The sequence below is a fragment of the Lates calcarifer genome, unplaced genomic scaffold (genome assembly GCF_001640805.2).
Source record: "Lates calcarifer isolate ASB-BC8 unplaced genomic scaffold, TLL_Latcal_v3 _unitig_168_quiver_1241, whole genome shotgun sequence".
Lineage (NCBI taxonomy): Eukaryota > Metazoa > Chordata > Actinopteri > Centropomidae > Lates > Lates calcarifer.
In genome coordinates, this window is record NW_026115691.1 from 22,855 (window position 1) to 45,559 (window position 22,705).

The 22,705-nt window shown below is 38.7% G+C and overlaps 1 protein-coding gene and 1 pseudogene across 14 annotated transcripts; both read right to left on the reverse strand.

Moving 5' to 3' along the window:
- Positions 1-116: 116 nt before the first annotated feature.
- LOC108890106 (uncharacterized) lies at positions 117-17,567 on the reverse strand. Of its 14 annotated transcripts, XM_051067398.1 has the most exons (8): positions 17,144-17,567; positions 10,991-11,234; positions 7,245-7,349; positions 6,718-7,062; positions 6,513-6,554; positions 6,290-6,397; positions 590-624; positions 117-365 (listed from the first exon to the last, which is right to left on the reverse strand). In XM_051067398.1, the coding sequence occupies exons 3-8, from the start codon at positions 7,288-7,290 to the stop codon at positions 264-266; spliced, it is 678 nt and encodes a 225-aa protein (XP_050923355.1). In that variant the 5' UTR covers positions 7,291-7,349; positions 10,991-11,234; positions 17,144-17,567; the 3' UTR covers positions 117-263. The 14 variants fall into 14 exon arrangements, 8 of the variants coding, with proteins under 8 accessions (XP_050923355.1, XP_050923356.1, XP_050923353.1 ...); XR_007809808.1 differs by lacking the exons at positions 590-624; positions 6,718-7,062; positions 7,245-7,349; positions 10,991-11,234; positions 17,144-17,567 and adding exons at positions 6,098-6,132; positions 14,887-15,326; positions 15,509-16,003; XR_007809807.1 differs by lacking the exons at positions 590-624; positions 6,513-6,554; positions 6,718-7,062; ... (1 more) ...; positions 10,991-11,234; positions 17,144-17,567 and adding exons at positions 6,098-6,132; positions 14,774-14,815; positions 14,887-15,326; positions 15,509-16,003.
- Positions 17,568-17,754: 187 nt separating this feature from the next.
- On the reverse strand, positions 17,755-22,270 carry LOC108890105 (uncharacterized; annotated as a pseudogene).
- Between the last annotated feature and the right edge of the window lie 435 nt (positions 22,271-22,705).

A 22,705-nucleotide genomic window follows, 5' to 3' on the forward strand; every position in this document is an offset into this window, starting at 1 on the left:
AGACCCACATCTAACTCCCACTATAAGAAGGTGTCCTTACCCCTCCATCAGACACCAATCAGACTTAGACTGAGAGAAAGAAAATGAATCCCTGCAGAAGAAAGACACTCAAAGTTGCTCAACATCAGCTCTTTATTGCAAACTTCCATATATTATTTTAAGAGTAGTTATTCCTGTCACCAACAAGCCGTACAAAGCCCAGAGCATAATATAATGTATAATGTGTAATATGATGCAGCATCAGTTCCAGTTGCCTCCTGAGTCTATCTGGTGGCAGCATAAACAACATTTGTCTCCAGCTCTCTTCTCTTGGTTTTTGTTTGAAAAGTCACAGCTGCGTAGTTCACATCATCAGAGACACGAGTCTGTGAAAAGAATATTTCCACTCTTAATGAGATGAGATGAGACTCTTAAACTTGTTCTCTATAGGATTGTTTTCTTGTTACTTATCAGCCTATACACACAAATGACTAATATTTAAAAGATACATTACAAACATAGATAAAATATCAGCCTATATACAGTACAGTCTCAGCTGTTGTTTGGTTGAGCTCTATGAAAACAGATATAAAATGAAAGTTGGATTCACCTCACTTTGCTGTGGATTCTGTTCTTCTTTATCAGCTGAGTGACAGAAACAAGACATCAGGTCAGTTAGTTGATCATTGTCTTTGCTAAACCAGGAGTTTGACATTTTTCAAGCATTTTTACTCAAATTTAAGAGAATTTTCAACAACAACAAAATCAAATACATGATAGACACAGTAACTGAACAAAGTACCTGTCTAAAGTTTACTGGTTCGAACAAGCAGACCAGTGTTGACCATTACAAGGAGAACACTCAGAGCACGCAGGATCACACATGTCAGCTTTATCACACCACTCTCTTCTACAGGAAAAATCATTAAGTCAGACTCTGTTTCCCTTCAGAGACCTGGTCATAATCAAAAAGACAAACTGAATTCAGCTAAACAGTTTAATCTGCACAATCAAAGAAATCTTACCTTTACATTTGCTGTCCTCGTCATCATGTGGCTCATCATTGCCTTGTAAAGAAATGAAGATATTTTTAGTCTTGAGTTTATTTTGGCAGACGTACATCATAACCATTTCTTACCTGCTGTCAAAATCTATTTATCATATAAGCAGAAAAAGACATGACAGAACAATGGGAATGAAAAGACAGAAAAGATTTTACAATAATCTTACTGGAGGTAAGATTTAAATTCTGAAACTCAGTGAAAGTTATACGTCCATCTGTGTAAAATCCACAGAAATACTGTCCAGAGTCAGATACATTCACTTGTTTGATTTTGAGAAAGACAGTAGAGCTGTTGGATCTCATTTGAAAATTTCCAGCTTCATATCCATCGCAGTATTCAGCTTTACTGTCAGACCAGGACATAACTGAGATACAGCTCATATTGATCCTGTTGACCACTCTGAGCCAGAAAGTCACAGCTGGATCTTTGATTGTCTTTGGGCACAGCAGTGTGACTTCTTGACCAGACTGAGCCTTCACAGTCTGAGACTCAGACACTGAGACAGAGATCCAGCCTGAGACAAACAACAGACACAGCAAGAGATTGAGTTGTTTTAAAGTAACATGAGGGTAAACAATAACTGTTGATAAAAGTCAGCAAGAACGTAACAAAGAAATAAGTTTCATTTCCGACTGGTTAAACATACAATAATAAAATGAAGAATGAAGTTGAGAGTAATTCAGTTCCAGTACTTACTGAGGCTGCAGAGCAGTAAAGCTGTTCTCATAGTGAAGTTCATCATTGTGTTGATGACTGCAGCTCTTCAGTGTCCGTAACTGAAGTGTGACCAGGAAGGGAGCGCTTTCAATATAAAGAGGAGGGGTGTTGTTCTTTTTGTTCCTTAAATTAACCACATAAATGCTTCCAGGAAAATAAGTGTTGATGCAAACGTATAAGAATACCAGTTAACAAATAGTCTTCAAACCAAATTATATACAGTACGACGAACAAAGATACAGAGATAGAGATAAAAGTGGACATCACAGTGATAACACAGGACACAGGACAATGTTGTTATTTGTAGCTGCTCATCAGAGTGGGACACATTGTGACACATTGTGTTTGAGGCTTAACAACAAACCAATGTGTCACTTTTTGAGTTGTGTAATGCAAATGTGATGTTCCAACAAATGTATTTTATTAAAAGTAGTTAACGTGACTGAACTTTCTGATGGTGTCTGCTGTGAAATGTCAGAGTCCAGTCTCAGGCGCTCAGTCACATGACCAGACACTCAGTGAATCTCATTGTTGAAACAGTGTAAGCAAAACCAAACTTTTTCATGATGTAAATTTCTATTTTAAAAAGGACTAACTCTGTTGTTTTTGAACCTGGACTTTACTAACAGATCACAGCAACCATGTTTCAGTAACTCCTGTGTTCTGCTGTTTATCAGTGGAGTCTGGTAGTGATATATAGCGATATTTCTGGTTTAAGACAAAGCATCTTTCTCTTTGATACAAAGGTTTATCTGTGTAAGAATCCTATCCATAATGTGGTCAGACACTGAGAAACCATTTATTTTATCCCTGTAAATCATTTACACCCAAAAACATGGGCAAATAAATCTCAGGTTAAAAAGTACCACAGTTATCCATCCAGCTGTCAACAAATGTTATAGCTCACACAATATTAGTTGATTTATTTGACATATTTATTTGACTTATTCTCCATGTTGTCATGAGGTTTACCTCTGCCTTTACAGATGATGTCAATGACTAAATTCTTTCTCATCTTATTTACAGTTTTCCATCATAATCTGTCTTTGACCATGTTAAAATAAGACTGTGTCTGTTTCCTTTGTGTTAGCAGCTGAATGACACTTGACAACATTCTTACCTTGAACCTTTAAATATGTTGCCCTAACAATAACGGGGTGTCTGCTTATATAATATCCACAGAAATACAGTCCAGAGTCAGATGAATCCACATCCTTCATTTTGAGAAAGACAGTAGAGATGTTGGATCTCATTTCATATTTTCCCTCTTGGACTCCACTACAGAGTGAGGCAGGGTCAGTGGCTGTGTAGATGGAGGAAATGCAGCGGGGCTGGGTTCTGTTGGTCAGTCTGAACCAGATTATCTGAGAAGGAGAAGTGGTAAAGTTGGAGCACAGCAGTGTGGCTTCTTCACCAGACTGGACCTCCACAGTCTGAGACTCAGAAACTGAGATGGAGATCCAGCCTGAAACACACAGCACAGAGATTTAGTTAACAAACAGATAACAATGCCCATAAACAATTGTATTAGCAAGTAAATTCAGTTTTACAAGTTATTAAATCAGACACAAGTCATGCAGTACATTTAGAGAGTAACTGAGTGGCAGCACTTACTGAAGCTGGAGAGAAGTAAAGCTGTTACTATAGTAAAGCTCATCTTTGTGCGTCTGATCGTCTCACTGTAACAGAGCTCAAAATCACTGAGCTTCAGGAAGGAGGTTTCATTAAACAGCAAAGAGGTTTTTTCTATATTCTATTTATTTATTTATTAACAGGATAGAGACATTCCTTTGTTCCTGATTTCCTATATTCTCCCTTTTTAAATTTGATGTGTTGATGCTGTTTGTTGTATTGCCTACTGAAATCAGTCCATGTTGATAAATTCAGGAGAGTATATATTTCCACAGCACTAATTCTGTCAGTGCAACAGTCATGTCATACTCTTCAATGGCAGCACTGTGTTGTCACTGATACAGTAAAATTGGCTCTGCTTTCCTACCACAAAATGGCCCCCAGTAGCTGTATGTGTTAAGCTGTGCTATATGTTTGTGCTGTCGGTGTCTCAGTGAAATGAGGAAGACGCTGTCATCCGGCTGTGTGAATATGAGGCTGCACAAGGCTTTCTGATGTAGTGTATGAAGATAAAAGAGGGAAATGAATTAGAGACAAAATTGCTTAGTGTTGTCTGTAAAGAAGGGGACCATGAAGAGATGGATTTAGTGCTGATGAGATTCTTTCAACATATACATTTATTTTAAAGAGACGTAGTACAGCTTTTGTTGCATGTGGTTTTATCGCAGAGAGCTAAGGGCCAGTCTTCTTGTGGCTTTCGTTTTGGCTGATACACACAGGGTTCTCACCACAGTGGAAAATAACAGGGGGAGGGGGCACAAGACTTGTTGCTTGGCCACATATGCAGACTCAGCCAGGGCAGAGAGCTATACCTTTATCTATTTCATACGCACATTCACCATGTCAGCATACAAGACAGACAACTCTTACATTTCAAAAAGTCATTCAGTCAAACCAGAGAGAAGTACAGTCTCATGGAAACAGGCTTCAGGATTTTCACCTCTGTCGTCCTCAGACCAAACAGCAAACAAACAACATATGAACAGACACTGAGAGCAAGAGAAAGATGTGTGAGAATCAAAAGTAAACACTATCAAGAAAATAATAGATTTACCTTAATACTGATGTTTAGACAAAGTGATCTTAATTCCTCCTGTATGATGTTCTGTTTATTAACCTGGATATTAGCTGTAGCTTTAACAGGAAGAAAACATAATAAGGTAAACAGCCATAATTTGCCTTTCCCAAACACATTGTTGAGATGTGGGACAAAACTCCTCATGTTAACATGAAACTCCTCATGTTAATATAGAATCTAGCTCAAACTTACCAAACTATAGTAGTTTGGTAAGTTTGTTCAAAGCAGATGTACTGTATATGCAATTTGTAAAAGTAGTTTTACTCTTAGTCTTTGAAAACAGCGAATCATGTGATGTTTGTGATCATGGCTGAAGTCTTCCTGTGGTGAACTTTATTTTTAGACTCGTTCAGTGTTTGTCACCAAGAATGTTAGTTTTTTTCTTCACTGTCTTTTTTTAATCTATACAAGTACAGAGGCTGATCCAAGAACAAGAGCTCAGACCACACTGAGCTGCTCAGATGAAGAGATGTGTATCTCTCTCACCCCTCCCTCCCCCACAGACCATTGACTCTGCCTATGAGTCAGTTTGACAGTTATCAGTGTCTCTTGTGGCTCCTCCTCATCAAACATAAAATACGTCCTTGTCCCTCTCAGATGAAGATGTGATGTAGACAAACTAAGAAAGACAGAGACTTTGACCAGGAAATGTTGACTCTCCATTTATACAGGAACTTGATTACAAAAACTATTTCTGCCACCACACACACAGAAAAGCAAAATAGCAGATTAATATGATGAAACTCCTGGTTGCAGTTCCACTTGTGTCCTGAGTCTATCTGCTGGCAGTATAAATAACATGAGTTTCCACCTGTGTCTCTGATGCAGACCCACATCTAACTCCCACTATAAGAAGGTGTCCTTACCCCTCCATCAGACACCAATCAGACTTAGACTGAGAGAAAGAAAAAGAATCCCTGCAGAAGAAAGACACTCGAAGTTGCTCAACATCAGCTCTTTATTGCAAACTTCCATATATTATTTTAAGAGTAGTTATTCCTGTCACCAACAAGCCGTACAAAGCCCAGAGCTGAATATAATGTATAATGTGTAATATGATGCAGCATCAGTTCCAGTTGCCTCCTGAGTCTATCTGGTGGCAGCATAAACAACATTTGTCTCCAGCTCTCTTCTCTTGGTTTTTGTTTGAAAAGTCACAGCTGCGTAGTTCACATCATCAGAGACACGAGTCTGTGAAAAGAATATTTCCACTCTTAATGAGGTGACTTGATGTCATTTTAATTCTCAGACTGAGACTGTATCTTGGAGGCTGATACCAATGTTGATTTTTGTTTAATATGAATTCATACATATGATTGACACAAGTTTCTGATGAGACTCTTAAACTTGTTCTTTAAAGGATTGTTTTACAGTTCTACAGTTGGAAAATGAACTTGTAAAACAGGAGACACTGTTTCTAAAGTATCAGAAACATCATTATGGCATTTCTTTAATGCTCTTTTCTTGTTATTTATCAGCCTATATACACAAATGACTAATATTTAAAAGATACATTATACATATACATTACAAACATAGATAAAATATCAGCCTATATACAGTACAGTCTCAGCTGTTGTTTGGTTGAGCTCTATGAAAACAGATATAAAATGAAAGTTGGATTCACCTCACTTTGCTGTGGATTCTGTTCTTCTTTATCAGCTGAGTGACAGAAACAAGACATCAGGTCAGTTAGTTGATCATTGTCTTTGCTAAACCAGGAGTTTGACATTTTTCAAGCATTTTTACTCAAATTTAAGAGAATTTTCAACAACAACAAAATCAAATACATGATAGACACAGTAACTGAACAAGATACCTGTCTGAAGTTTCCTGTTTTGAACAACCAGACCAATGATGACCATTACAAGGAGAACACTCAGAGCACCCAGGATCACAGTTGTCAGCTTTATCACACCACTCTCTTCTACAGGAAAAATCATTAAGTCAGACTCTGTTTCCCTTCAGAGACCTGGTCATAATCAAAAAGACAAACTGAATTCAGCTAAACAGTTTAATCTGCACAATCAAAGAAATCTTACCTTTACATTTGCTGTCCTCGTCATCATGTGGCTCATCATTGCCTTGTAAAGAAATGAAGATATTTTTAGTCTTGAGTTTATTTTGGCAGACGTACATCATAACCATTTCTTACCTGCTGTCAAAATCTATTTATCATATAAGCAGAAAAAGACATGACAGAACAATGGGAATGAAAAGACAGAAAAGATTTTACAATAATCTTACCTCCAACCTTTAAATACTGAGACTCAGTGAAAGTTACACGTCCATTTGTGTAAAATCCACAGAAATACAATCCAGAGTCAGATACATCCACTCGTTTGATTTTGAGATAGACAGTAGAGATGTTGGATCTCATTTCAAAATTTCCAGTTTTATATCCATCACAGTATTCAGCTTTACTGTCAGACCGGGACATAACTGAGATACAGCTCACATTGATCCTGTTGACCACTCTGAGCCAGAACGTTGCAGCTGGATCATTGATTGTCTTTGGGCACAGCAGTTTGACTTCTTGACCAGACTGAGCCTTCACAGTCTGAGACTCAGACACTGAGACAGAGATCCAGCCTGAAACAAACAACAGACACAGCAAGAGATTGAGTTGTTTTAAAGTAACATGAGGGTAAACAATAACTGTTGATAAAAGTCAGCAAGAACGTAACAAAAAAATAAGCTTCATTTCCGACTGGTTAAACATACAATAATAAAATGAAGAATGAAGTTGAGAGTAATTCAGTTCCAGTACTTACTGAGGCTGCCGAGCAGTAAAGCTGTTCTCATAGTGAAGTTCATCATTGTGTTGATGACTGCAGCTCTTCAGTGTCCATAACTGAAGTGTGACCAGGAAGGGAGCGCTTTCAATATAAAGAGGAGGGGTGTTGTTCTTTTTGTTCCTTAAATTAACCACATAAATGCTTCCAGGAAAATAAGTGTTGATGTAAACGTATAAGAATACCAGTTAACAAATAGTCTTCAAACCAAATTATATACAGTACGACGAACAAAGATACACAAGTAGAGATAAAAGTGGACATCACAGTGATAACACAGGACACAGGACAATGTTGTTATTTGTAGCTGCTCATCAGAGTGGGACACATTGTGACACATTGTGTTTGAGGCTTAACAACAAACCAATGTGTCACTTTTTGAGTTGTGTAATGCAAATGTGATGTTCCAACAAATGTATTTTATTAAAAGTAGTTAACGTGACTGAACTTTCTGATGGTGTCTGCTGTGAAATGTCAGAGTCCAGTCTCAGGCGCTCAGTCACATGACCAGACACTCAGTGAATCTCATTGTTGAAACAGTGTAAGCAAAACCAAACTCTTTCATGATGTAAATTTCTATTTTAAAAAGGACTAACTCTGTTGTTTTTGAACCTGGACTTTACTAACAGATCACAGCAACCATGTTTCAGTAACTCCTGTGTTGTGCTTTTTGTCAGTGGAGTCTGGTAGTGATATATAGCAATATTTCTGGTTTAAGACAAAGCATCTTTCTCTTTGATACAAAGGTTTATCTGTGTAAGAATCCTATCCATAATGTGGTCAGACACTGAGAAACCATTTATTTTATCCCTGTAAATCATTTACACCCAAAAACATGGGCAAATAAATCTCAGGTTAAAAAGTACCACAGTTATCCATCCAGCTGTCAACAAATTTTATAGGTCTCACAATATTGGTTTATTTTAGGGATACACCGATACCGATACCAGTATCAGGTATCGGGTCCGATACAGTTCCTTTACTTGTACCTTTACGGCAGCGTGATGTTCACTTCGGCGGTCAGGTGCTAATTGAGAGCACGGAGGAGCAATGTCGGCGGTGTGGAGGAATCTCAAAGTGGATGATGGTGATTAAAGTAAAGCGGACTGCAAATTATGCTTTGATAAAACATCTAAAAAACCAACACGATGCCGAGTTCAAAGCGTTTACTAATAATGGCAAACAGCAACAACCAACTTTGCAGCAAACTCTGGAGAAGAGGGAGAAGATGTTAAGAGACAACCCACACGCAGTGAAAATAACAGAGGCTCTGAGTCGAAGAGTCGTCCTGCATGCAAAACAGTTTAGGGATTCACACACCAGCCAAGCCATCGCAGGTCTGTTTGATGACATGCTTCAGACATGGGGGGTCCCTAAAAGTTCTGTTCATGTTGTGCCACGTGATAATGCGAAAAACATGATCAAAGTCATGAGTGACGCTGGACTCCTGAGCTTGCCGTGTGTCGCTCACACCCTCCAGCTGGCTGTTACTGAGGGGCTTTTAGCACAGAGGAGCATGGCTGATGCTGTGGCAGTCAGACGGAAAATAGTTGGACATTTTAAACATTCCGCCTTAGCCTACTCCTGTCTTGAAGATATTCTGTTTGTTAAAAAAAGATGCAGTTGAATGCTAAAATGTCAATAACTTTAACAGTACTTCTATTTGAGTAAAATGTGTGACAGTGCCATATATAATGGAATGTTCAAATGTCAGTCACAGCAATTTCTTACAGCCAGAGGATGAAACAATATCTGATAAAAATAAAACACGTTCTCAAGTAAATGTACGAAGTGTAATGGCATTAATAAGTACTCTTATCGGTACTCGGTATCGGCAAGTACTCAGATCCAAGTATCGGTATTGTATCGGTTTGAAAAAAAGTGGTATCTGAGCATCCCTAGTTGATTTATTTCCACAAGACCATTTGGCATTTGGTAATATTTTGATCTGATGGACAGCTACACATGATAGTGTCTAAAAGCCAGCATATACAGGCTAACAGGCTCTGATCCCACTGTCATGCTTTACCAGTGGATGCTGGTCTTTATGAATGTTTGGTTTGGATGCTGATGTGAATGTTCCTGGAAACATTTGTGGAAGGTTCTTGTGCTACTACAGTGACTGTGACATTGCTGAAAGGACCCTTCTTCTATGTGGAGATCCTCTAAGGCCCACATGACAATAATGACCACGCCTCTCTGAGTTTTTGTTGGATCATGATTCAGCTCCACTCATGAAGATCCCTCAATAGTACAGATGTTTTATGCCAAGTAAATGTCTTCAGTGTTTAAAACAAAGACAGCCACATCAGTATTGATGTAGTGTAACCTGGACGACTTCCTGTGGTCTAAACATTGTCAGTCATGTTCCCATGAAACAGAAGATGCACAAAGTAGATGCTCTCATACATGGATGTGGTTGTGTTGGTGTGAGTTTGTCCCTTTTTGTGAATCTGAAAGCAGATGGTGCAAAATGAAGAAGCTTGTCATTAACAACATTTAATAATATTTTGTATGAATGCGGGAAAATTGTTCCAAAATCACGTCATCTGGTGATGAGGAAGATGGTAACACTGAAAACTTGTTTCAGTGTGAGCTGCATTTGAAGTTGCCCTGATTCAGGACTGGCAGATAAAAACAAACATTAGGTTTGTACAAAGTAACAAAAAACACAATACACACAGACTGAGAAAAGTTTCCTCCATTAAAGTCTATATAGACCATGTACAGTCAAAGATAGCACTGGGTTTCCTCCCCACTCCCCGTCTGTGATGCTGCTCAGCAGCCTCTCTCTCTCTGAAAAGAAAACATGCAGTGATTTTGTATTTCTAACATTCCTTCTGTAACATCCTCTCTGAGCCTCTTCAGTGTTGCCATCTGAGCCAGTGTAGTCACAGCACAAATAAGGAGGAGCTTCCTCTTCTGTTTTAGTTGATGGATGGAAAATCAGTGTTTCATCTTTCAGGTCAGAGTCCAGATTCTGCAAGAAAATGTCCGACAGTTTTCACACAGATGAGCTAACCAGAGGCACTTTCTGTTATTTCTCAGCTGAAGTGATTGAACTAACATGAACACTAATGAACTCCAAATCTTAAAAATGGACACAGCTCATGGATTTTCTTCTTCATCAGCAGCTCAGTGACAGAGGAAATCTGCTGTGATATTTGTTGAAACTGACTCTTGCTGCATTCTGACTGATGGTTATGACAGAGAACAGTTGAGAGAGGATGGAGGACAGCCCTCCAACAGTACCTGTGTGACGCCTCATTTTGACAACAAGGCTAATGATGACCTTAGTGAGAACAACAGTCACTCCGCTCAGAATCACACTCAGCAGACTTGTTATTTCACAGAGCTCCTCTACAAGAGAGACGATTCAATGAGACACTGATTTTCTGTTGGACAGTGATCAAATAACATCTGTTATGTATGTTTTTGAGGGAACTACTTTATTTATTCCACTTACATGACAGAGGACTTTAATCCATCAACTGACTCATTTTAATGTGCATAGTAAATCTTAATGAGAGGCAGGCAGAACACTGTAGTCAGCCCTCCATGTTGTCATGAGGTTTACCTCTGCCTTTACACATGATGTCAATGACTAAATTCTTTCTCATCTTATTTACAGTTTTCCATCATAATCTGTCTTTGACCATGTTAAAATAAGACTGTGTCTGTTTCCTTTGTGTTAGCAGCTGAATGACACTTTACAACATTCTTACCTTGAACCTTTAAATATGTTGCGCTAACAATAACGGGGTGTCTGCTTATATAATATCCACAGAAATACAGTCCAGAGTCAGATGAATCCACATCCTTCATTTTGAGAAAGACAGTAGAGATGTTGGATCTCATTTCATATTTTCCCTCTTGGACTCCACTACAGAGTGAGGCAGGGTCAGTGGCTGTGTAGATGGAGGAAATGCAGCGGGGCTGGGTTCTGTTGGTCAGTCTGAACCAGATTATCTGAGAGGGAGAAGTGGTAAAGTTGGAGCACAGCAGTGTGGCTTCTTCACCAGACTGGACCTCCACAGTCTGAGACTCAGAAACTGAGATGGAGATCCAGCCTGAAACACACAGCACAGAGATTTAGTTAACAAACAGATAACAATGCCCATAAACAATTGTATTAGCAAGTAAATTCAGTTTTACAAGTTATTAAATCAGACACAAGTCATGCAGTACATTTAGAGAGTAACTGAGTGGCAGCACTTACTGAAGCTGGAGAGAAGTAAAGCTGTTACTATAGTAAAGCTCATCTTTGTGCGTCTGATCGTCTCACTGTAACAGAGCTCAAAATCACTGAGCTTCAGGAAGGAGGTTTCATTAAACAGCAAAGAGGTTTTTTCTATATTTGTCTTGTCAAGCACTGACCACACAGTAACTACCACACACACCTCACAGACAAACTACTCCTCCTCATCACAGACAGTGCTCTATTTTAGCGGCAGCTCAAAGGTCAGCACAAACAGCAACAATTAATTTGGTTGAAAACTGTGCCTTAGACAAGTTGCTGAGAACAGACAACTGAGAAGCAAGTCTTTTACCGGGGCACACATTTGGATCTCTACTCCCTTGCTTTCAGTCTTTATCCTAAATACATCGTCGACTAAACTCTGAGCTGAATTCACACTGAAATAAAATGTACCTTTTCATTAACTTCTGGTAAGACAGCTAACAAGCATATATCTAGAATACAGGAAGAAGTAAGGAAATATGTGTCGTAGTAACATTCCAAACAGGATAGAGACATTCCTTTGTTCCTGATTTCCTATATTCTCCCTTTTTAAATTTGATGTGTTGATGCTGTTTGTTGTATTGCCTACTGAAATCAGTCCATGTTGATAAATTCAGGAGAGTATATATTTCCACAGCACTAATTCTGTCAGTGCAACAGTCATGTCATACTCTTCAATGGCAGCACTGTGTTGTCACTGATACAGTAAAATTGGCTCTGCTTTCCTACCACAAAATGGCCCCCAGTAGCTGTATGTGTTAAGCTGTGCTATATGTTTGTGCTGTCGGTGTCTCAGTGAAATGAGGAAGACGCTGTCATCCGGCTGTGTGAATATGAGGCTGCACAAGGCTTTCTGATGTAGTGTATGAAGATAAAAGAGGGAAATGAATTAGAGAAAATTGCTTAGTGTTGTCTGTAAAGAAGGGGACCATGAAGAGATGGATTTAGTGCTGATGAGATTCTTTCAACATATACATTTATTTTAAAGAGACGTAGTACAGCTTTTGTTGCATGTGGTTTTATGGCAGAGAGCTAAGGGCCAGTCTTCTTGTGGCTTTCGTTTTGGCTGATACACACAGGGTTCTCACCACAGTGGAAAATAACAGGGGGAGGGGGCACAAGACTTGTTGCTTGGCCACATATGCAGACTCAGCCAGGGCAGAGAGCTATACCTTTATCTATTTCATACACACATTCACCATGTCAGCATACAAGACAGACAACTCTTACATTTCAAAAAGTCATTCAGTCAAACCAGAGAGAAGTACAGTCTCATGGAAACAGGCTTCAGGATTTTCACCTCTGTCGTCCTCAGACCAAACAGCAAACAAACAGCATATGAACAGACACTGAGAGCAAGAGAAAGATGTGTGAGAATCAAAAGTAAACACTATCAAGAAAATAATAGATTTACCTTAATACTGATGTTTAGACAAAGTGATCTTAATTCCTCCTGTATGATGTTCTGTTTATTAACCTGGATATTAGCTGTAGCTTTAACAGGAAGAAAACATAATAAGGTAAACAGCCATAATTTGCCTTTCCCAAACACATTGTTGAGATGTGGGACAAAACTCCTCATGTTAACATGAAACTCCTCATGTTAATATAGAATCTAGCTCAAACTTACCAAATTATAGTAGTTTGGTAAGTTTGTTCAAAGCAGATGCACTGTATATGCAATTTGTAAAAGTAGTTTTACTCTTAGTCTTTGAAAACAGCGAATCATGTGATGTTTGTGATCATGGCTGAAGTCTTCCTGTGGTGAACTTTATTTTTAGACTCGTTCAGTGTTTGTCACCAAGAATGTTAGTTTTTTTCTTCACTGTCTTTTTTTAATCTATACAAGTACAGAGGCTGATCCAAGAACAAGAGCTCAGACCACACTGAGCTGCTCAGATGAAGAGATGTGTATCTCTCTCACCCCTCCCTCCCCCACAGACCATTGACTCTGCCTATGAGTCAGTTTGACAGTTATCAGTGTCTCTTGTGGCTCCTCCTCATCAAACATAAAATATGTCCTTGTCCCTCTCAGATGAAGATGTGATGTAGACAAACTAAGAAAGACAGAGACTTTGACCAGGAAATGTTGACTCTCCATTTATACAGGAACTTGATTACAAAAACTATTTTTGCCACCACACACACAGAAAAGCAAAATAGCAGATTAATATGATGAAACTCCTGGTTGCAGTTCCACTTGTGTCCTGAGTCTATCTGCTGGCAGTATAAATAACATGAGTTTCCACCTGTGTCTCTGATGCAGACCCACATCTAACTCCCACTATAAGAAGGTGTCCTTACCCCTCCATCAGACACCAATCAGACTTAGACTGAGAGAAAGAAAATGAATCCCTGCAGAAGAAAGACACTCGAAGTTGCTCAACATCAGCTCTTTATTGCAAACTTCCATATATTATTTTAAGAGTAGTTATTCCTGTCACCAACAAGCCGTACAAAGCCCAGAGCATAATATAATGTATAATGTGTAATATGATGCAGCATCAGTTCCAGTTGCCTCCTGAGTCTATCTGGTGGCAGCATAAACAACATTTGGCTCCAGCTCTCTTCTCTTGGTTTTTGTTTGAAAAGTCACAGCTGCGTAGTTCACATCATCAGAGACACGAGTCTGTGAAAAGAATATTTCCACTCTTAATGAGATGAGATGAGACTCTTAAACTTGTTCTTTATAGGATTGTTTTCTTGTTACTTATCAGCCTATACACACAAATGACTAATATTTAAAAGATACATTACAAACATAGATAAAATATCAGCCTATATACAGTACAGTCTCAGCTGTTGTTTGGTTGAGCTCTATGAAAACAGATATAAAATGAAAGTTGGATTCACCTCACTTTGCTGTGGATTCTGTTCTTCTTTATCAGCTGAGTGACAGAAACAAGACATCAGGTCAGTTAGTTGATCATTGTCTTTGCTAAACCAGGAGTTCGACATTTTTCAAGCATTTTAACTCAAATTTAAGAGAATTTTCAATAACAACAAAATCAAATACATGATAGACACAGTAACTGAACAAAGTACCTGTCTAAAGTTTACTGGTTCGAACAAGCAGACCAGTGTTGACCATTACAAGGAGAACACTCAGACCACGCAGGATCACACATGTCAGCTTTATCACACCACTCTCTTCTACAGGAAAAATCATTAAGTCAGACTCTGTTTCCCTTCAGAGACCTGGTCATAATCAAAAAGACAAACTGAATTCAGCTAAACAGTTTAATCTGCACAATCAAAGAAATCTTACCTTTACATTTGCTGTCCTCGACATCATGTGGCTCATCATTGCCTTGTAAAGAAATGAAGATATTTTTAGGCTTGAGTTTATTTTGGCAGACGTACATCATAACCATTTCTTACCTGCTGTCAAAATCTATTTATCATATAAGCAGAAAAAGACATGACAGAACAATGGGAATGAAAAGACAGAAAAGATTTTACAATAATCTTACTGGAGGTAAGATTTAAATACTGAATCTCAGTGAAAGTTATACGTCCATCTGTGTAAAATCCACAGAAATACTGTCCAGAGTCAGATACATTCACTCGTTTGATTTTGAGAAAGACAGTAGAGCTGTTGGAGCTCATTTCAAAATTTCCAGTTTTATATCCATCACAGTATTCAGCTTTACTGTCAGACCGGGACATAACTGAGATACAGCTCATATTGATCCTGTTGACCACTCTGAGCCAGAACGTCACAGCTGGATCTTTGATTGTCTTTGGGCACAGCAGTGTGACTTCTCGACCAGACTGAGCCTTCACAGTCTGAGACTCAGACACTGAGACAGAGATCCAGCCTGAAACAAACAACAGACACAGCAAGAGATTGAGTTGTTTTAAAGTAACATGAGGGTAAACAATAACTGTTGATAAAAGTCAGCAAGAACGTAACAAAGAAATAAGTTTCATTTCCGACTGGTTAAACATACAATAATAAAATGAAGAATGAAGTTGAGAGTAATTCAGTTCCAGTACTTACTGAGGCTGCAGAGCAGTAAAGCTGTTCTCATAGTGAAGTTCATCATTGTGTTGATGACTGCAGCTCTTCAGTGTCCGTAACTGAAGTGTGACCAGGAAGGGAGCGCTTTCAATATAAAGAGGAGGGGTGTTGTTCTTTTTGTTCCTTAAATTAACCACATAAATGCTTCCAGGAAAATAAGTGTTGATGCAAACGTATAAGAATACCAGTTAACAAATAGTCTTCAAACCAAATTATATACAGTACGACGAACAAAGATACACAAGTAGAGATAAAAGTGGACATCACAGTGATAACACAGGACACAGGACAATGTTGTTATTTGTAGCTGCTCATCAGAGTGGGACACATTGTGACACATTGTGTTTGAGGCTTAACAACAAACCAATGTGTCACTTTTTGAGTTGTGTAATGCAAATGTGATGTTCCAACAAATGTATTTTATTAAAAGTAGTTAACGTGACTGAACTTTCTGATGGTGTCTGCTGTGAAATGTCAGAGTCCAGTCTCAGGTGCTCAGTCACATGACCAGACAGTCAGTGAATCTCATTGTTGAAACAGTGTAAGCAAAACCAAACTCTTTCATGATGTAAATTTCTATTTTAAAAAGGACTAACTCTGTTGTTTTTGAACCTGGACTTTACTAACAGATCACAGCAACCATGTTTCAGTAACTCCTGTGTTCTGCTGTTTATCAGTAGAGTCTGGTAGTGATATATAGCAATATTTCTGGTTTAAGACAAAGCATCTTTCTCTTTGATAAAAAGGTTTATCTGTGTAAGAATCCTATCCATAATGTGGTCAGACACTGAGAAACCATTTATTTTATCCCTGTAAATCATTTACACCCAAAAACATGGGCAAATAAATCTCAGGTTAAAAAGTACCACAGTTATCCATCCAGCTGTCAACAAATGTTATAGCTCACACAATATTAGTTGATTTATTTGACATATTTATTTGACTTATTCTCCATGTTGTCATGAGGTTTACCTCTGCCTTTACACATGATGTCGATGACTAAATTCTTTTTCATCTTATTTACAGTTTTCCATCATAATCTGTCTTTGACCATGTTAAAATAAGACTGTGTCTGTTTCCTTTGTGTTAGCAGCTGAATGACACTTGACAACATTCTTACCTTGAACCTTTAAATATGTTGCCCTAACAATAACGGGGTGTCTGCTTATATAATATCCACAGAAATACAGTCCAGAGTCAGATGAATCCACATCCTTCATTTTGAGAAAGACAGTAGAGATGTTGGATCTCATTTCATATTTTCCCTCTTGGACTCCACTACAGAGTGAGGCAGGGTCAGTGGCTGTGTAGATGGAGGAAATGCAGCGGGGCTGGGTTCTGTTGGTCAGTCTGAACCAGATTATCTGAGAAGGAGAAGTGGTAAAGTTGGAGCACAGCAGTGTGGCTTCTTCACCAGACTGGACCTCCACAGTCTGAGACTCAGAAACTGAGATGGAGATCCAGCCTGAAACACACAGCACAGAGATTTAGTTAACAAACAGATAACAATGCCCATAAACAATTGTATTAGCAAGTAAATTCAGTTTTACAAGTTATTAAATCAGACACAAGTCATGCAGTACATTTAGAGAGTAACTGAGTGGCAGCACTTACTGAAGCTGGAGAGAAGTAAAGCTGTTACTATAGTAAAGCTCATCTTTGTGCGTCTGATCGTCTCACTGTAACAGAGCTCAAAATCACTGAGCTTCAGGAAGGAGGTTTCATTAAACAGCAAAGAGGTTTTTTCTATATTCTATATTATTCCAAACAGGATAGAGACATTCCTTTGTTCCTGATTTCCTATATTCTCCCTTTTTAAATTTGATGTGTTGATGCTGTTTGTTGTATTGCCTACTGAAATCAGTCCATGTTGATAAATTCAGGAGAGTATATATTTCCACAGCACTAATTCTGTCAGTGCAACAGTCATGTCATACTCTTCAATGGCAACACTGTGTTGTCACTGATACAGTAAAATTGGCTCTGCTTTCCTACCACAAAATGGCCCCCAGTAGCTGTATGTGTTAAGCTGTGCTATATGTTTGTGCTGTCGGTGTCTCAGTGAAATGAGGAAGACGCTGTCATCCGGCTGTGTGAATATGAGGCTGCACAAGACTTTCTGATGTAGTGTATGAAGATAAAAGAGGGAAATGAATTAGAGAAAATTGCTTAGTGTTGTCTGTAAAGAAGGGGACCATGAAGAGATGGATTTAGTGCTGATGAGATTCTTTCAACATATACATTTATTTTAAAGAGACGTAGTACAGCTTTTGTTGCATGTGGTTTTATCGCAGAGAGCTAAGGGCCAGTCTTCTTGTGGCTTTCGTTTTGGCTGATACACACAGGGTTCTCACCACAGTGGAAAATAACAGGGGGAGGGGGCACAAGACTTGTTGCTTGGCCACATATGCAGACTCAGCCAGGGCAGAGAGCTATACCTTTATCTATTTCATACACACATTCACCATGTCAGCATACAAGACAGACAACTCTTACATTTCAAAAAGTCATTCAGTCAAACCAGAGAGAAGTACAGTCTCATGGAAACAGGCTTCAGGATTTTCACCTCTGTCGTCCTCAGACCAAACAGCAAACAAACAGCATATGAACAGACACTGAGAGCAAGAGAAAGATGTGTGAGAATCAAAAGTAAACACTATCAAGAAAATAATAGATTTACCTTAATACTGATGTTTAGACAAAGTGATCTTAATTCCTCCTGTATGATGTTCTGTTTATTAACCTGGATATTAGCTGTAGCTTTAACAGGAAGAAAACATAATAAGGTAAACAGCCATAATTTGCCTTTCCCAAACACATTGTTGAGATGTGGGACAAAACTCCTCATGTTAATATAGAATCTAGCTCAAACTTACCAAACTATAGTAGTTTGGTAAGTTTGTTCAAAGCAGATGTACTGTATATGCAATTTGTAAAAGTAGTTTTACTCTTAGTCTTTGAAAACAGCGAATCATGTGATGTTTGTGATCATGGCTGAAGTCTTCCTGTGGTGAACTTTATTTTTAGACTTGTTCAGTGTTTGTCACCAACAATGTTAGTTTTTTTCTTCACTGTCTTTTCTTAATCTATACAAGTACAGAGGCTGATCCAAGAACAAGAGCTCAGACCACACTGAGCTGCTCAGATGAAGAGATGTGTATCTCTCTCACCCCTCCCTCCCCCACAGACCATTGACTCTGCCTATGAGTCAGTTTGACAGTTATCAGTGTCTCTTGTGGCTCCTCCTCATCAAACATAAAATATGTCCTTGTCCCTCTCAGATGAAGATGTGATGTAGACAAACTAAGAAAGACAGAGACTTTGACCAGGAAATGTTGACTCTCCATTTATACAGGAACTTGATTACAAAAACTATTTTTGCCACCACACACACAGAAAAGCAAAATAGCAGATTAATATGATGAAACTCCTGGTTGCAGTTCCACTTGTGTCCTGAGTCTATCTGCTGGCAGTATAAATAACATGAGTTTCCACCTGTGTCTCTGATGCAGGCCTCCTGTTTCTGAGTGTTTTTGGAAGGAGCCTCAGTGCTGCAGAGTTCAGGTCATCAGAGTCCAGATTCTGTAAATCAGAGCATATAGAGTCACACACTGTTTTTCACAATCCAGCTCAGAATCTGAAAGGCCCATGATTCCTAGAGGGAAAATAGTTTTTTCAGGACATTAAAACAGTGAGTATTTCAGTCTTTAAGTTGTATCGCAGCAGTTAAACACATGCTGAAACACAGCACATCCATTGCTACGGTTATTTATAAAAAGATGCTTCACCTTGTTTCTTTCAGGTTGCAGTAATTCATCCACAACTAAATGACAAAAAACAAAAATCTGATTAGTCACTGACCAGATACACTGCTGTGGACGTTTGTTCTAACTTCATACAACATGTAACAAGATGTGTAACAAATAACACGTCAGCTGTACCTTTCAGAAGTCTGCTGATTTTAACAGCCAAACCAGTGGTCACCATCATGAAGACAACAGTCAGACTGCCCAGGATCACAGCCATGAAGTTTATTGTTGTGTCACACTGGTCTACAACATTTAGGTATTGTTAATTTTCCAAATGAAATTATTGTTGATCATGGAAATATGCACAATTAAACAAAACCTTTACAAAAGTAAAGATGAACCTTACCTTTAGTCTTAAAATCCATTTCATATACACATGTAAACTTGCAAAAAAGATGACAAAAAACAATCTGTATATCCAATTAGAGAAAAATACAGTCTTGTTGAAATATTCCTCACGTGTGTTTTTTTATTTAAGCCTTAATACAAATGTAGCTTTAACGAATTTAGTTCTAGGACACGTCAGAGCTCAGCTGTGCTCAGACCACACTGTGCTGTCTCGCTCTGTTAAAGATGTGACGAGTACCCCACAACATCCTCCTCCTTGCAGACTCTCCCTCAAGTATTTTTATCAGCATTACAAGGAGACGGCATGATTTTCACCCCACTTGTGCTCAGACCACACTGTGGTCTTCTTTTTGTCAAAAAATGTATGTGTACCTCACTCACTCACTCGTTCTTCCCTTTTTGCAGAAACTCGCTTTAAGAAAGAGACTTTGACCAAGAAAGTGAAAGATAGAAACATGCGCCAAAGAATGCAGAGTCTCCATTTATACAGGAACTTCATCACAGGAAATATTTTTGCCACCACACACACAGAAAAGCAAAAAAACAGATTAATATGATGAAACTCCTGGTTGCAGTTCCACTTGCGTCCTGAGTCTATCTGCTGGCAGTATAAATAACATGAGTTTCCACCTGTGTCTCTGCTGCAGGCCTCCTGTTTCTGAGTGTTTTTGGAAGGAGCCTCAGTGCTGTAGAGTTCAGGTCATTAGATCCCAGATTCTGTAAATCAGAGCATATAGAGTCACACACTGTATAACACACACTGTAGCTGATTTAGCCAAAACCTAAACCCAAACTGCTAAAACTGAACTGTTTTAGCATAGACATTTAGAGTCCTAATCATAGTTTATTCATCCATCCGTTGTCTATACTGAGTATCCTTTGAGGGTCGTGGGGGTCTGGAGCCAATCTCAGCTGACACAGGTCGAGAGGCCAGTTACACCTTGGACAGACCACCATACTATCACAGGGTTGACACACAACCATTCACACCTATGGGTAATTTAGAGTCACTAATTAATCTACATGTCTTTGGACAGTGCGAGGAAACCAGAGTACCCAGATAGAACCCATGCAGGCACAGGGAGAACTCCACATGAAAACTCCACACAAAAAAGCCCCAGGCGAATCAGGGTTACATCTATTCCTCTAAAAGTCACTAGTTTTTCAACATGCAGAGATTCCTCAAGTTAATGAGCCTCAGCTGTCAGTTTAAAGTTTGAAGATCACAGTTGAAGTTAGAGTTTATTAATGTGAATTAACAGGACTAATATGTATTCATCTTGCAGAGGACTATCATGACTGCCTGCTTGTCTGAACGTGCTGTTTGATGCCACTTGCAGCTCTATGGGACAAAGATCATTAACAGACTAATCATCAGTTGAAACTTTTAGATCATAAGGTTCAGTTTATATGAGTCAAACAATGGCTTTACCTTGTTTCTTTCTGTCTGTGGTTCTTCATTCACAGCTACGTGACAAAAGACAAAAGTCTGATCAGTTCATTATTACTGAGGCATATACTCTGATTTGGATTTGTCCATCATTGACAAGAGGATGAGTTACAGGTTATAAATCAGCTGTACCTGTCTGAAGTTTCTTGATTTCAACAGCCAGAACAATGATGACTATAGTGAGGAAAACAGTCAGACCACCCAGGACCACAGTCATCAGGTTTGTTATTCCATCAGGGGTTTCTGTGATAAAACTGATAGATTAGGATCTGTTTTTAACTGGTGGGTTTAGACATGGTTCATATTGAAATAACACTTCCTATTGTAATATGTACAATGAAAGAATCTTAAGAGATAGCAGGAGACCCTTACTTTCAGTCTTAAAATCCACTTCATTGTCAAAGTCACCATCTGTAAAAATGCATAGATTAAATTATTTGACACGGTGTCAGTCGTTAGTTTGTCTTTGTGCTGTTTTTGACACAACCGTGACAATAAATATGAGATAGTTTACTGTAAATATGATGAGATAAAGACATCTCTGAAAGAGTTTAGCTTAAATACAATCTTACCTTGAACATTTAAATGTACTGTATTGGAAATGACTGTGTGTGCGTTGATGTAAAATCCACAGAAATACAGTTCCAGAGTCAGAGAAATCCACTCGCTTGATTTTAAGAAAAGACAGTGGTGATGTTGGAGCTCATTTCAAATCTGTTTTGAAATCCATCACAGAATGAAGCTTCAACCATCAGACTTGTACATAGAGGAGACACAGCTGACCTCAGTTCTGTTGACCAGTCTGAACCAGTCTGTCTGAGTTGGATGTTTGGAAATGTTGGGGCACAGCAGTGTGACTTCTTGACCAAGCTGGACCTCCACAGTCTGAGTCTCAGACACTGAGACAGAGATCCAGTCTGAAACACAGCAGAGACAACAAGAGATTTTTCCTCTGAGTTTATAATGTCACAGTTACTGTAATAGGGCAACAACAACAATTACTTCAGCTCTGATTGGCACATTTAGAGTTTGATGGGTTACTTGTTACATCACTTGGTGCTGAGAATAATCAGTTAATAATACAGTACTTACTGATGCAGCAGAGAATCAAAGCTGTTATCAAGGGTAAAGTCCCTCATTGTGCGTTTCGTCGTGTCACTGCGAGGATTGTTTGAACTGAGCTCTTATAAAGAGGTTAGAGGGGCGGGGTGTCTTTTGTTTTTTATCTTTCCGCTCAGACTTACCAGCCAGTGTAAAGCAGTGTCTTTTTCCAAATGCACTAGTTCAGCTTCAGGAAATGTGCAATAACATTAACACTGAAAAAGACCTCATTGGAAAGTTTGCCACAAAGAACAGCAGATGCATGAAGAATGTCAACAGTATTGATTCTTTGTTATATTAATGGTTAAATCAGTCATGGGTTGTATTAGCCAAGTATTTTCCATCAGTGACTGATGTTTTTTAACAATGACAGAAAAATCTGAAGGCTGTCCATCATTTTGACAGATTAGAACATTCAGGGTGATCTGTCGTTACGTTGAATAATTCACACAAAACACGGTCAATAAA